Source organism: Oncorhynchus clarkii, chromosome 5 (genome assembly GCF_045791955.1).
Source record: "Oncorhynchus clarkii lewisi isolate Uvic-CL-2024 chromosome 5, UVic_Ocla_1.0, whole genome shotgun sequence".
NCBI lineage: Eukaryota > Metazoa > Chordata > Actinopteri > Salmoniformes > Salmonidae > Oncorhynchus > Oncorhynchus clarkii.
Window position 1 is genome coordinate 26,394,715 of NC_092151.1, and position 16,050 is coordinate 26,410,764.

The 16,050-nt window shown below is 43.0% G+C and overlaps 1 protein-coding gene across 3 annotated transcripts in view; it reads right to left on the reverse strand.

The window, feature by feature from the left end:
- The window catches only part of LOC139408582 (splicing factor, suppressor of white-apricot homolog), a 132,116-nt gene that overhangs the window by 41,711 nt on the left and 74,355 nt on the right, over nucleotides 1-16,050 (reverse strand). For all 3 annotated transcript variants that reach the window (XM_071152646.1, XM_071152645.1, XM_071152647.1), the window contains exon 13: nucleotides 12,613-12,806. In XM_071152646.1, the coding sequence (XP_071008747.1) occupies nucleotides 12,613-12,806 (194 nt within the window). The remainder of the gene's footprint in view (nucleotides 1-12,612; nucleotides 12,807-16,050) is intronic.

Sequence of the window (16,050 nt, forward strand, 5' to 3'; positions counted from 1 at the left end):
ACAGACCATGTGTGATGATCCAAGTCGTATTTTCCGATCCTACTTTTAAATGCCTTAACTTTGGGAGTTACCTGTGTATAACCCATTTATCTGCTCCATAGCTATATGGAAAAATGCTGAATAGTCATGATATGGAGAGATGGAAAGGGAGAGAGATACATACAGTGTATTCAGATATAATCGGTCGACCTCTAGTCTGAATACTAAGTTTTCAGCGCCGATAATGATTATTGGAGGACCAAAAAAAGCTGATACCGATTAATGGGTCCGATTTTTAAAAATGTATTTGTAATAATGACAATTACGACAATACTGAATGAACACTTATTTTAACTTAATATAATACATCAATACAAATCAATTTAGCCTCAAATAAATAATGAAACATGTTCAAATTGGTTTAAATAATGCAAAAACAAAGTGTTGGGAGAAGTAAAAGTGCAATATGTGCCATGTAAAAAAGCTAATGTTTGAGTTCCTTGCTCAGAACATGAGAACATATGAAAGTTGGTGGTTCCTTTTAACATGAGACTTCAATATTCCAAGGTAAGAGGGTTTAGGTTGTCGTTAATATAGTTTTATAGGACTCTCACTCTCTATACCATTTGTATTTCATATACCTTTGACTATTGCGTGTTCTTATAGGCACTTTAGTATTGCCAGTGTAACAGTATAGCTTCCGTCCCTCTCCTCGCCCCTACCTGGGCTCGAACCAGGAACACAACGACAACAGACACCCTCGAAGTAGCGTTAACCATCGCTCCACAAAAGGCGCGGCCCTTGCAGATCAAGGGGAATAACTACTCCAAGTCTCAGAGAGAGTGACGTTTGAAACGCTATTAGCGTGCATCCCGCTAACGAACTGGCCATTTCACATCGGTTACACCAGCCATTAGGCTGATAGGCTTGAAGTCAAAAACAGTGCTGTGCTTGCGAAGAGCTGCTGGCAAAACGCACAAAAGTGCTGTTTGAATGAACGCTTACGAGCCTGCTGCTGCCTACCATCGCTCAGTCAGACTGCTCTAATTATAACATAACACACAGAAATACGAGCCTTTGGTCATTAATATGGTCGAATCCGGAAACTATCATTTCGAAAACAAAACGTTTATTATTTCAGTGAAATACGGGACCGTTCGATATTTTATCTAATGGGTGGCATCCCGAAGTCTAAATATTCTTGTTACATGGCTTCAATGTTATGTCATAATTACATAAAATTCTGGCAAATTAGTTCGCAATGAGCCAGGCTGCCCAAACTGTTGCATATACCCTGACCCTGAAGAGAAGTGACACAATTACACCTGGTTAATATTGCCTGCTAACCTGGATATATTTTAGTTAAATATGCAGGTTTAAAAATATATACTTCTGTGTATTGATTTTAAGAAAGGCATTGGTGTTTGTGGTTAGGTACAGTCGTGCAACGATTGGGCTTTTTTCGCAAATGCGCTTTTGTTATATCATCCCCCAGCATTGCATCGATTATATGCAACGCAGGACATGCTAGATAAACTAGTAATATCATCAACCATGTGTAGTTATAACTAGTGATTATGATTGATTGATTGTTTTTTTACAAGATATGTTTAATGCTACCTAGCAACTTACCTTTGCTTCTACTGCATTTGCATAACAGGCAGGCTCCTCATGGAGTGCAATGAGAGGCAGGCGGTTAGAGAATTGGACTAGTTAACTGTAAGGTTGCAAGATTGGATCCACCGTGCTGACAAGGTGAAAATTCTGTCGTTCTGCCCCTGAACAAGGCAGTTAACCCACCGTTCCTAGGCTGTCATTGAAAATAAGAATGTGTTCTTAACCTTTTGTAACTAGGGGGCAGTATTTTCATTTTTGGATAAAAAACTTTCCCGTTTTATACGGGATATTTTGTCACGAGAAAATGCTCGACTATGCATACAATTGACAGCTTTGGATAGAAAACACTCTTGACGTTTCCAAAACTGCAAAGATATTGTCTGTGAGTGCAACAAAACTGATGTTACAGGCGAAACCCAGATACAAATCCAATCAGGAAGTGCCCCATATTTTGAAAGCGCTGTATGCCAATGACTCCTTATATGGCTGTGAATGGGCTACGAATGAGCTTACGCTTTCTACGTATTCCCCAAGGTGTCTACAGCATTGTGACGTCTTTTTACGCATTTATGTTGAAGAATAGCCGTAAGGGACCACATTGAGCTTTGATGGCTCCCGCAGAAAATCTTGCGTAAAGTACAGAAGTAGCCATTTTTCCAATCGCTTCTTATGAGAAACCAATTGTCCCGGTGGATATTTTATCGAATAGATATGTGAAAAACACCTTGAGGATTGATTCTAAACAACGTTTGCCATGTTTCTGTCGATATTATGGAGCTAATTTGGAAAAAAGTTTGGCGTTGTAGTGACTGCATTTTCGTGAAGAACAAACGTAGCTATTTCGCCTACAAAAATAATATTTTTGGAAAAAAGGAACATTTGCTATCTAACTGGGAGTCTCGTGAGTGAAAACATACGAAGTTCTTCAAAGGTAAATTATTTAATTTGATTGCTTTTCTTATTTTCGTGAAAATGTTGCCTGCTGCCAGCAGGGCATAATGCTATGCTATGATAAACTTACACAAATGCTTGTCTAGCGTTGGCTGTAAAGCATATTTTGAAAATCTGAGATGACAGTGTGATTAACAAAAGGCTGAGCTGTGTCTCAATATATTTCATTTGTGATTTTCATGAATAGGAAAATTTTCTAGGGATATTTATGTCCGCTGCGTTATGCTAATTAGTTTGAGGCGATGATTACGCTCCCGCATGCGGGATGGGTAGTATCAAGATTAAGAATTCAGACCCTTTACTCAGCGCTTTGTTGAAGCATAATTGGCAGCGATTACAGCTCTTGAGTATTCTTGGGTAAGTCTGCTACAAGCTTGGCACACCTGTACTTGGGGAGTTTCTCCCATTCTTCTCTACAGATCCTCTCAAGCTCTGTCAGGTTGGATGGGGAGCGCCGCTGCACAGCTATTTTCAGGTGTCTCCAGAGATGTTCAAGTCCAGGCTCTGGCTGCGTTGTCTTATGCGTTGTCTTGGCTGTGCGCTTAGGGTCGGTGTCCTGTTGGAAGGTGAACATTCGCCCCAGTCTGAGGTCAAATCAAACTTTGTCACATGCGCCGAATACAACAAGTGTAGACTTTACCATGAAATGCTTACTTACAAGCCCTTAACCAATAGTGCAGTTTAAGAAGAGTTAAGAAAATATTTACCAAGTAGACTAAAATAAAAAGTAATAATAAAAAGTAACACAATAAGAACAACAATAACTCGGTTAAATACAGGGGGCACCGGTCCCGAGGCAGTGTGGGGAGGTACAGGCTAGTTGAGGTAATCTGTACATGTAGGTGGGGGCGAAGTGACTATGCATAGATAACAAACAGAGAGTTGCAGCAGTGTACAAAAGGGAGGGGGGGATGTAAATTGTTCGGTGGCGATCTGATTAAATATTCAGCAGTCTTATGACTTGGGGGTAGAAGCTGTTGAGGTGCCTTTTGGTCCTAGACTTGGTGCTCCGGTACCGCTTGCCATGCGGTGACTGGAGTCTCTGACAATTTTATGGGCTTTCCTCCGACACCACCTATTATATAGGTGGCAGGAAGCATGGCCCCAGTGATATACTGGGCAGTTCGCACTACCCTCTGCAGTGCCTTACGGTCAGATGCCGAGGATGCTCTCGATGGTGCAGCTGAAGAATCTTTTGAGGATCTGGAGACCCATGCCAACTCTTTTCAGTCTCCTGAGGGGGAAAGGTTTTGTCATGCCCTCTTCACGACTGTCTTGGCATGTTAGGACCATGATAGTTCGTTGGTGATGTGGACACCAAGGAACTTGAAAATCCCGACCCGCTCCACTTCAGCCCCGTCGATGTTAATGAGGGCCTGTTCGGCCTGCCTTTTCCAGCAGTCCACAATCAGCTCCTTTGTCTTGCTCACATTGAAGGAGAGGTTGTTGTCCTGGCACCACATGGTCAGTTCTCTGACCTTCTCCCTATAGGCCGTCTCAATGTTGTCAGTGATCAGGCCTACCACCGTTGTGTCATCAGCAAACTTAATGATGGTGTTGGAATTGTGTTTGGCCACGCAGTCATGGGTGAACAGGGAATACAGGAGGGGACTAAGTACATACCCCAGAGGGGCTCCAGTGTTCAGGATCAGCGTGGCCAACGTGTTGTTGCCTACTCTTACCACCTGGGGGCTGCCTGTCAGGAAGTCCAGGATCCAGTTGCAGAGGGAGGTGTTTAGTCCCAGTCCTTAGCTTAGTGATGAGCTTTGTGGGCACTATGGTGTTGAACGCTGAGCTGTAGTCAATGAACAGCGTTCTCACATAGGTGTTCCTTTTGTCCAGGTGAGAAAGGGCAGTGTGGAGTGAGATTGAGATTGCGTCATCTGTGGATCTGTTGGGGCGGTATGTGAATTGGAGTGGGTCTAGGGTGTCTGGGAGGATGCTGTTGATGTGAGCCATGACCAGCCTTTCAAAGCACTTCATGGCTACCGACGTGCGTGTCACGGGGCGATAATCATTTAGGCAGGTTACCTTCCCTTCATTGGGCACAGGGACGATCGTGGTCTGCTTGAAATATGTAGGTATTACAGACTCGGTCAGGGAGAGGTTGAAAATGTCAGTGAAGACACTTGCCAATTGGTCTGTGCATGCTTTGAGTACACGTCCTGGAAATCTATCTGGCCCAGCGGTTTTGTGAATGTTGACCTGTTTAAAGGTTTTGTTCACATCGGCTACCGAGAGCGTTATCACACAGTCATCCAGAACAGCTGGTGCTCTCATCCATGCTTCAGTGTTGCTTGCCTCGAAGCGAGCATAAAAGGCATTTAGCTAGTCTGGTACGCTCGCTTCAATGGGCAGCTCGCGTCCGTGCTTCCCTTTGTAGTCTGTAAGTCTGCAAGCCCTGCCACATCTGATGAGCGTCAGAGCCGGTGTAGTAGGATTCAATCTTAATCCTGTATTGACACTTTGCTTGTTTGATGGATCGTCTGAGGGCATAGTGGGATTTCTTATAAGCATCCGGATTAGTCTCCCGCTCCTTGAAAGTGGCAGCTCTAGCCTTTAGCTCGATGCGGATGTTGCCTGTAATCAATGGCTTCTGGTTGGGATATGTACGTACAGTCACTGTGGGGACGACGTCATCGATGCACGCATTGATGAAGCCGATGACTGAGGTGGTGTACTCCTCAATGCCATTGGATGAATCCCAGAACATATTCCAGTCTGTGCTAGCAAAACAGTCCTGTGGTGTAGTATCCACGTCATCTGACCACTTCCGTATTAAGCGAGTCACTGGTACTTCCTGCTTTAATTGTTGCTTGTAAGCAGGAATCAGGAGGATATAATTATGGTCAGATTTGCCAAATGGATGGCGGGGGAGAGCTTTGTATGCATCTCTGTGTGTGGAGTAAAGGTGGTCTAGGATTCCCCCCCCCCCCCCTGGTTGTACATGTGACATGATGGTAAAAATGTTGGAAAACGGATTTAAATTTGCCTGCATTAAAGTCCCCGGCCACTAGGAGAGATACTTCTGGGTGAGCATTTACATCTTGGCTTATGGCCTTATAGAGTTGGTTGAGAGTGGTCTTAGTGCCAGCATTGTTCTATGGTGGTAAATAGATGGCTACGAATAATACAGATGAGAACTCTCTTGGTAGATAGTGTGGTCTACAATTTATCATAAGGTACTCTACCTCAGGTGAGCAATACCTCAAGAATGATTTAATATTAGACATCGTGCACCAGCTGTTATTGCCAAATAGACACACACCCCCACCCCTTGTCTTACCAGAGGTAGTGTCTGTTCTGCAGGTGCATGGAAAATCCCGCTAGCTCTATATTGTCTCTATCTTCGTTCAGCCACGTCTCGGTGAAACATAAGATGTTACAGTTTTTAATGTCTCGTTGGTAGGATAATCTTAATTGTAGGTCATCAATTTTTATTTTCCCATGATTGCACGTTAGCAAGAAGAACGGATGGCAGTGGGAGTTTACTCGCTTGCCTTAGGATTCTCATCTGCGGCCCCTTTTCCTGCTTCAATTCTTCACGCAAAAGACGTGGGTCTGGGCCTGTTACAGTGAAAGCAGAATATCCATCTAATCGGACTTGTTAAAGGGAAAAGTTTCTTCCAGTCCACGGAGAGTAATCGCTGTTCTGATGTCCAGAAGTTATTTTCGGTCATAAGAGACAGTAGCAGCAACATTATGTAGACAATAATTCTGCCCTTCCAGAATCCCTCCACCTACCCAAGGACGTCAGAGTATAACAGTCGGTTAACCACCTGAGGAACTTAATTTAACCTTGTGTAATACTCTAGATGCAGTCGCACCCCTAAAAACAATTAAGTTGGAAAAAAAGGATGGAGAATAAGAACAATTCTAAATGTCTTTTTGATACTGTTGCAAAGCTAACTAAAAAGCAGCATTCCCCAAGAGAGGATGGCTTTCACTTCAGCAGTGATACATTCATGAACTTCTTTGACGAGAAGATCATGATCATTGGGAAAGAAAATGATGGACTCCACTTTAAATCTATGTTGTCCTGAGTCTGCACAACACTGTCAGGACATAGGATCAAAGGGAGACAATCAAGTTTTTAAATACTATATCTCTTGACACATTGATGAAAATAGTCATGGCCTCTAAACCGTCAAGCTGCATACTGGACCTTATTCCAACTAAATTACTGAAAGAGCTGCTTCCTGTGCTTGGCCCTACTATGTTGAACATAATAAATGGCACCCTATCCACCGGATGTGTACCAAATTTTACTAAAAGTGGCAGTAATAAAGCTTCTCTTGAAAACGTCAAACCTTGACCCAGAAAATATAAAAAACTAAAATCAGCTGATATCAAATCTCCCATTCATCCCAAGATTTTTCGAAAAACCTGTTGCGCAGCAACTCACTGCCTTCCTGAAGACCTAACAATGTATATGAAACGTTTTAGTCTGACTGCACTCGAAGGTGGTAAATTACCTTTCAATGGCTACAGACCAAGGCTCTGCATCTGTCCTCTCGCTCCTAGACCTTAGTGCTGCTTTTGATACCATCGATCACCACATTCTTTTGGAGATTAGAAACCCAAATTGGTCTACATGGACAAGTTCTGGCCTTGTTTAGATCTTATCTGTCAGAAAGAAATCAGTTTGTCTCTGTGGATGGTTTGTCCTCTGACAAAACAAATGTAAATTTCGGTGTTCCTCAAGGTTCTGTTTTAGATCCTTTGTTGTTTTCACTATATATTTTATCTCTTGGTGATATAATTCGGAAACATAATGTTAACTTTCACTGCTATGTGGACGATACACAGCTGTACATTTCGATGAAACATGGTGAAGCCCCAAAATTGCTCTACCTGGAAGCCTGCGTTTCAGACATAAGTAAGTGGATAGCGGCAAATGTTTTACTTTTAAACTTGGGCAAAACAGAGATGCTAGTTCTAGGTCCCAAGAAACAAAGAGATTTTCTGTTGGATCTGACAATTAATCTTGATGGTTGTACAGTCGTCTCAAATAAAACTGTAAAGCACCTCGGCGTTACTCTGGACCCTGATCTCTCTTCGACAAACATATCAAGACTGTTTCAAGGACAGCTTTTTTCCATCTACGTAAAAGAGCTTGGTTTCTTCCTAGGTTCCTGCCTTTCTACGGAGTTTATCCTAGCCAACATGCTTCTACATCTGCATTGCTTGCTGTTTGTAGATTTAGGCTGAGTTTCTGTATAGCACTTTGTGACATCGGCTGATGTAAAAGGGGCTTTATAAATACATTTGATTGATTGATTGAATGCTGCAGACATTGTTTGGTACCCTTCCCCAGATCTGTGCCTCACCACAATCCTGTCTTGGAGCTCTACTGACAACTCCTTTGACCTGATGGCTTGGTTTTTGCAATGACATACTGTCAACTGTGGGATGATCAATGGAAACAGGATGCAACTGAGCTCAATTTCGAGTCCCATAGAAAATGTTCTGAATATTTATATAAATAAGGTAAAAATGTCTAAAAAACTATTTTTGCGTTGTCGTTATTGGGTACTGTGTGTAGATTGATAAGGAAATACATTTATTGAATCAATTTCATAATAAAATTGTAACATTACAAAATGTCGAAAAAGTCAAGGGGTCTGAATACTTTCCGAACACACTTTATATTTCCATTATGGGCTAAGCCATGGTGAGAAATACGACTGTGGTTTACTGTATTCAGGCTGTAGATAAAGACAGAGAGGGGAGAGAAGGGGACTGAAAAAGAGAGCTGTGGCGAATGAATTGGTATAAATAAGTTATTTCAGAAGGCATCACATATCAGCCCCTCACACGGAAATGAATCCATCTTCAGAAGCAATCTCCTCCAACAATTTGGGGTGGCTGCAGGACTGTAAGCTGAAAAAAAAGTGGCGATAAAAGGTCTGTGTTCGTATATAGTGTCAGCTCAAATGACTGATTTGACTGCCGTGCCTCACAGACACCAAGCCTTTGTGTGTGAACCGAATGAACCTGAAGACAACGGAGAGGGGTGTTCAGTTTCTAAACAGGTGAAGAGGGAGCCAGGGCAGACAAGACCGGATTGGCACGTAATTCCATTTCTGCTTAAGTTTGAAGTATTTAATAATGCACTTGAACTTGATTTTCACTTAAACACTTGAATGTCATCCTTTCAATGACAAAAATGTTTAACCTTTTCTTTGCAAAGCTTAATACTAAACTGACATACACTAGTTTGTCAAAGTCCTTGATTGACACAGGGCTATTCCCCAAAATCTCCTTCCGTGCTACCAACTCACTTTGCAGTCTAAAAAGAAACGTTTTTTTTTGTTTTTGTGGAGTCAACATTTAGCATAGGCTGTGCTGCCTTGGCCCTGGCTCTCCCGCAATGATGACTGTAATGATTCAGAACCTCTTCTCTCAGTTCTTCCCTCTCCAGAACGCTTCTCATTTAAGTGCAGTCTCAGTGCTATGATGGGGTCTAAAACCAGACTAAACGCTTCTCACCCAGTTCTCTTTTCAGGAATTAACCTCACACGCACTTCATACCACAAGCCTCTTCTTAAAAATATGATTCAAGTTCATCTTTCTCTCTTTTTATTTCTCCTTCTGGCAGTCCCTTGCTAAAGCCAGTCAGCATTTCTCTGTGTTCCTGACAGGCCCCCATCACAGCTCTAACCCCAGATGAAACTGTGCCTCACAAAATAAATGTACATTTCTTTCTGTGTGCTGCTAGTACTCCTGCTGCCGAGCCCTGTAGACAGTTGATTCTTTCAGTGGGGTGCACGCATGCGGCTGCGTCACCCCTTCTTCATAATGGAACACTAATAAGTCTGCGTCACTGTCACCGCTCCTCACGACAACACGCACTATCACTAGACAGTACACACACAACAACACACCGAGCAGAAACTGTCATAAAGGAGCGACTGGCAGCAAGGAGATCTCTGAAATGACAACAATCACCATTTGTTCCACTGGCGAGGAGAAAGGGCTATTACTGCCATTGCAGTGTTCTCGAACAGCTATTCTAAGAGATGTGGTGTTTGTCATTCACTCATGCAAAGTCTATGGCATCGTTAAAGTTAAGGAAAACAAAATTTTACTTGTAGTGAAGTCACAAGAACAAAGCACCCAGTGCTTTTTTTCAAGTTTAGCAAACTCCAGTAGCCTGAAAACAACTTATCCTCATCAATATAGTCTAGCCCTCCTGTCCTGTCCAGACTGAGCACATCCTTCCCAGCACAGCTGGCCAGAGTGACAGAGAGGACACAGCCATGACAGGACTCCTCCCAGCACCACCTGGCTGAACAGGTGACTGTCCATGTCCCCAGACAGGGATGTCACCCATTGGGCACACATAAGAGAGAGCTGACAAACAGCATTTCACTTTGGACAGACACTCCCAACATCAAACACTTTCCTTGAATCTTACTTAAACTTTGAAGTGGCTTAGTCTTGCTTGTCACAGCATTACTCTATGGAGAAAAGGCCCAACGGTGCTGTTCTTGTCACAGCATTACTCTATGGAGAAAAGGCCCAACGGTGCTGTTCTTGTCACAGCATTACTCTATGGAGAAAAGGCCCAACGATGCTGTTCTTGTCACAGCATTGCTCTATGGAGAAAAGGCCCAACGGTGCTGTTCTTGTCACAGCATTACTCTATGGAGAAAAGGCCCAACGGTGCTGTTCTTGTCACAGCATTACTCTATGGAGAAAAGGCCCAACGGTGCTGTTCTTGTCACAGCATTACTCTATGGAGAAAAGGCCAAACAGTGCTGTTCTTTTCACTGCTTTTCGTACTATATGTTTTAGGAGGTAGTTTATCTATTAGAGGAAGAGTGTTTTCCACCTCTTCTGTGAGAATCCTTTGAGCATTTCTGTCTCGCGGCCACTCTCCTGCTACATGCTTAGATGCACTCACAAACAAGCCATGAACCACTAGAAACACTGCAAACAAAGTGCCGACATCACACAGCGGAGTCTGTTAACAGCACACACATATCTCTCTCCACACTGTAAAAATACATATACTCCCTCATCAACAAAAAGGGTGAGGAGAGAAGCAAGCGGAGCCCTGAGAATTTTGGGGAAAAGTGGGGAACAAGTGGAAAGTAGGACACTTAGGCAAAAACAAAGGCTAAAACAACAATCAGTATCTTTAAACTACCACTGGGGGTTAGGACTCGACAGGTGTCGTGGAGGTGCTCTGGTCACAAAGCAGTAGCAGGTTGAAATCCTAGCAGGGGATTGCCTGCTTTAATAGACTCCTCCTGAGAAGAGCTTTATAAGCTACCTCTCCACTGTAAAAGCAGCCAGTAAAGAATACAGGTACTCATGTATGAACACATCCCAGTCTGCATAAATCACAGCCTCTCAGCCAGTCAGGCATGATAGGCCGCTTTGATGGGAACGTTAAATAGGGCATTATTTTTCACAGTGGAAAACGACAAGATGCCAGCTTCACCGCTGGCTCCCGGTTTTGTTGCAGTGGAAAAAACCTGTGAGACAGGCACCATAGGTCACCGGCAGTGAGTAACTCTGACAAATAGGGGGGTGGTGGAGTGTGGCAGGGGTTGTCGTAAACTCCCCACTGCGCTGGGCTGCCGTTAGCTGCTTACGACGGAACGGGAGGGTGGGTCGGGTCGCTTAGCTTCAGGGTGGGCGGAGTGGAGGAGGGAGAACAGATAGACACAGCCTGTCATCTCAGGGAGAGAGGACTGAAACTAAAAATGAACATAAAGATAGTCTAAAAAGATGGATATAAATATCCCTAATATGTTTCTTCACACAGGAGCTGTATCAGAGAAAGAGTGAGGGGGAGAGAGGGAGAGGCGAACCAAACGGCAATTAAGGGGAATGCCTAGATGGAGAGCCAGGAATCTAAAGGCAAATTCATATTGGAAATGCATTATAGCTAGAGGATGCAGACAGCGATATCCACTTATGACAACGAGGGCACTAAAAATACAGGACGGTAGCTCTCCAGGAACAGGGTTGGAGTGAAAACCTACAGGACGGTAGCTCTCCAGGAACAGGGTTGGAATGAAAACCTACTGGACGGTAGTTCTCCGGGAACAGGGTTGGAATGAAAACCTACTGGACGGTAGTTCTCCAGGACCAGGGTTGGAATGAAAACCTACAGGACGGTAGCTCTCCAGGAACAGGGTTGGGCTGAAAACCTACTGGACGGTAGCTCTCCAGGACCAGGGTTGGACTGAAAACCTACAGGACGGTAGCTCTCCAGGAACAGGGTTGGGCTGAAAACCTACTGGACGGTAGCTCTCCAGGAACAGGGTTGGACTGAAAACCTACAGGACGGTAGCTCTCCAGGAACAGGGGTGGAGAGCCCTGCTCTAGGCCTACACACACGTTCAATGGCTGGGAAAACAACGTCTGATTCTCCAGATTTCACCGCTCGTGCTAATGGGGACAGTGTCTCAGTGGGTGGAATGGGGTGTGTGATACAATCACCGTAATTGCGGGAACTTGCTTTCATTTTTCCATGTATTCTCCATTACTCTGTGTCCACACAAACACATCCATCGTTCAGACACCGACTGGGTGTAAGTTTTATTAACTCCAGGAAACAGCAAGAGAAATCTGTTAACCGCTACGTCAGTGTCCGTCATTAAAGACCAGGCAGCAGACAACAGGCAGCAGTAACAACAGTAGAATAGTCGAACACAGAATCTCCCCTCACTGATCCACAACAACTTACTTAAATATGGCAGACCACAATGACCGACCACAACCCTGGGCAGATCTCTCTTATCTCTGTTCAGGCTGTGTGTGATATATGATATGATTTGCTTCCCTGCTTGGGTGCTCCAGACACGATCGATGTGGTGTCTTGGAAAGTGTGTGAAAGCAACTTAAAGTAAATTGTGTCCTGTACACGTGCACACACGGAAAAAACATACTATGTGTCCATTACTGTCAGCTGTGCAAATTATAATATGCTCCTTGATGAAGAAACTCCATTAGGAACAGGAAATCCATCTCTCTATGCCTGGCATATCGCTACTGGGACTGTCACCACCACAGTGTGTGTGTGTGTGTGTGTGTATGCCTCCATACCGCAGGCATGGCAGGGGTCTCGCCGGGCCGTCTGGTCTCAGGTTCTCCAGTGAGGGGGTTCCGGAGGGTCTGGAGGAACAGGGCTGCCTTCCTCTTCCTCTCCGCCTGCAGCTGCTTCTCCTTGGACTCCTTGGAGGCCTGGGCCAGCTTCTCCCTGGCGGCCGCAGCTAAACGGTCCTCCAACTTCAGTTTGGCTAGAGGGAGAGGTCAGGTACAGTATAAAGATTAATAGTTTCTGCTTGGCTACAGACAAACAGAGAGAGAAAAAAATATTTAGAACTTGCTTTTTATATGTCATCAAAATCTATTGATGTCTGTCTGCATTGTACTTTTATGACGCTTTATACCTTTATGACGCTTTGTGCTAAGGCTAAGTGATGTCAGCATGCTATTTGTTTGTTTGGGATTGGGTTTAAAAGTTGACAGTCAAAAATAGATGCAAGTGAGGCACAGTGAGGGTTGGTTGCAGGCTGAACGGTAAGGGAAAGCCATTTCACACTACGTAGGGCCGATCACTCCTCTCCCCCACTCTCTGTCGGCCTGGTTCTCATTGGAATGCTCTGCCCGCTCTGTGCACCGTTTACTACGGGACACTGATGGAGGGGTTTAATCATAGCAACATACAGTGGTGGAGGGACCAATGGACAGCCAGTTCGACATGGCCCAGTCAGAGTGTGGAGAACACATGCCTTTTCTGGGTGTAATGTTTATTTTTTCCCCTCATCAATCTACGCACAATACCCCATAATGACAAACTAACATATATTTTCTTCGTTTTATGTTTACAAATGTATTAAAAATAAAAAACAGATACCTTATTTAGATAAGAATTCAGACATTTTGCTATGAGACTTGAAATTGAGCTCAGCTGCATGCTGTTTCCATTGATCATCTTTGAGATGTTTCTACAACTTGATTGGAGTCCACCCGAGGTAAATTCAATTGATTGGGCATAATTTGGAAAGGCACAGACCCGTCTGTATTAGAGGTCGACCGATTATGATTTTTCAACGCCGATACCGATTATTGGAGGACCAAAAAAGCCAATACTGATTAAATAGGCCTATTTTTATTTATTTATTTGTAATAATGACAATTACAACAATACTGAATGAACACTTATTTTAATTTAATATAATACATCAATAAAATCAATTTAGCCTCAGGTAAATAATGAAACATGTTCAATTTGGTTTAAATAATGCAAAAACAAAGTGTTGGAGAAGAAAGTAAAAGTGCAATATGTGCTATGTGAGAAAGCTAAACGTTTCAGTTCCTTGCTCAGAACATGAGAACATATGAAAGCTGTTGTTTCCTTTTAACATGAGTCTTCAACATTCCCAGGTAAGAAGTTTTAGGTTGTTGTTATTATTGGAATTATGGGACTATTTCCCTCTATACCATTTGTATTTCATTAACCTTTGACTATTGGATGTTCTTATAGGCACTTTAGTATTGCCAGTGTAACAGTATAGCTTCCGTACCTCTCCTCGCTGGCTCGAACCAGCAACACAACAACAACAGCCACCATCGAAGCAGCGTTACCCATGCAGAGCAAGGGGAACAACTACTAGAAGGCTCAGAGAGAGTGACGTTTGAAACGCTATTAGCGCGCGCTAACTAGCTAGCCATTTCATTTCGGTTACACCAGCCTCATCTCGGAAATTGATAGGCTTGAAGTCATAAACAGCGCAATGCTTGACGCACAACAAAGAGCTTCTGGCAAAACGCACGAAAGTGCTGTTTGAATGAATGTTTACGCGCCTGCTTCTGCCTACCACCGCTCAGTCAGATACTTAGATACTTGTATGATTGTATGCTCAGTGAGATTATATGCAACGCAAGACACGCTAGATAATATCTAGTAATATCATCAACCATGTGTAGTTAACTTCTTATGGCTGGGGGGCAGTATTGAGTAGCTTGGATGAATAAGTTGCCCAAACTAAACGGCCTGCTCCTCAGTCTCAGTTGCTAATATTATTATTAGTATTGGATAGAAAACACTCTAAAGTTTCCAAAACTGTCAAAATATTTTCTGTGAGTATAACAGAACTGATATTGCAGGCGAAACCCTGAGGAAAATCAAACCAAGAAGTGGCTTCTATTTTGAAAACTCCATGTTCCATAGCCTGCCTTTGCTCCATTTAAAGGGATATAAACCAGATTATTTTTCCTATCACTTACTCAAGGTGTCAACAGTCTGTAGACATAGTTTCAGGCTTTTATTTTGAAAAATGAGCGAGAAAGAGAACATCGCGTCATTGTATGGCCGGGTGCCAACAGAGTTTTGAATGCGTAACAGAATTTGGGCAGCCATTGCCTTTCCCTCTCCGACTGAAAAAGAAAGTTGCGGTTGATATATTATTGATTAGATATTTTAAAAACAACATGAGGATTGATTATAAAAAACATTTGACATGTTTCTGTGGACATTACGGATACTATTTGGAATTTGTCTGCGTTGTCGTGACCGCTCTTTCCTGTGGATTTCTGAACATAACGCACCAAACAAACGGAGGTATTTTGGATATAAAAATCATTTTTATGGAACAAAAGGAACATTTATTGTGTAACTGGGAGTCTCGTGAGTGAAAATATCCGAAGATCAAAGGTAAACGATTAATTTGATTGCTTTTCTGATTTTCGTGATCAAGCTACTTGATGCTAGGTGTACATAATATTTTGTCGAGCGATCGATAAACTTACACAAACGCTTGGATTGCTTTCACTGTAAAGCATATTTTCAAAATCTGACACGACAGGTGGATTAACAAAAGGCTAAGCTGTGCTTTGCTATATTGCACTTGTGATTTCATGAATATAAATATTTTTAGTAATATTATTTGAATGTGGCGCTATGCAATTCAGCGGTTGTTGATGACAATTATCCCGTTAACAGCCATAAGAAGTTAACTAGTGACTATGATTGATTGTTTTTTATAAGATAAGTTTAATGCTAGCTAGAAACTTACCTTGGCTTACTGCGTTCGCGTAACAGTCTCCTTGTGGAGTGCAACGAGAGAGAGGCAGGTCGTTATTGCGTTGGACTAGTTAACTGTAAGGTTGCAAGATTGGATCCCCCGAGCCGACAAGGTGAAATTCTGACGTTCTGCCCCTGAACAAGGCAGTTAACCCACCGTTCCTAGGCCGTCACTGAAAATAAGAATGTGTTCTTAACTGACTTGCCTAGTTAAATAAAGGTATATTTAAAAAAAATAAAAAAAATAAAATAAAATCGGCGCCCAAAAATACAGATTTCCGATTGTTATGAAAACCGTAAATCGCCCCTAATTAATCGGCCGACCCCTAGTCTGTATAAAGTCCCACAGTTGACAGAGCATGTCAGAGTAAAAACCAAGCCATGAGGTCGGAGGAATTGTCCGTCGAGCTCGATTACTCCAAGATGGCGTAGCAGTCAGACGTGTGTTTGTCTTG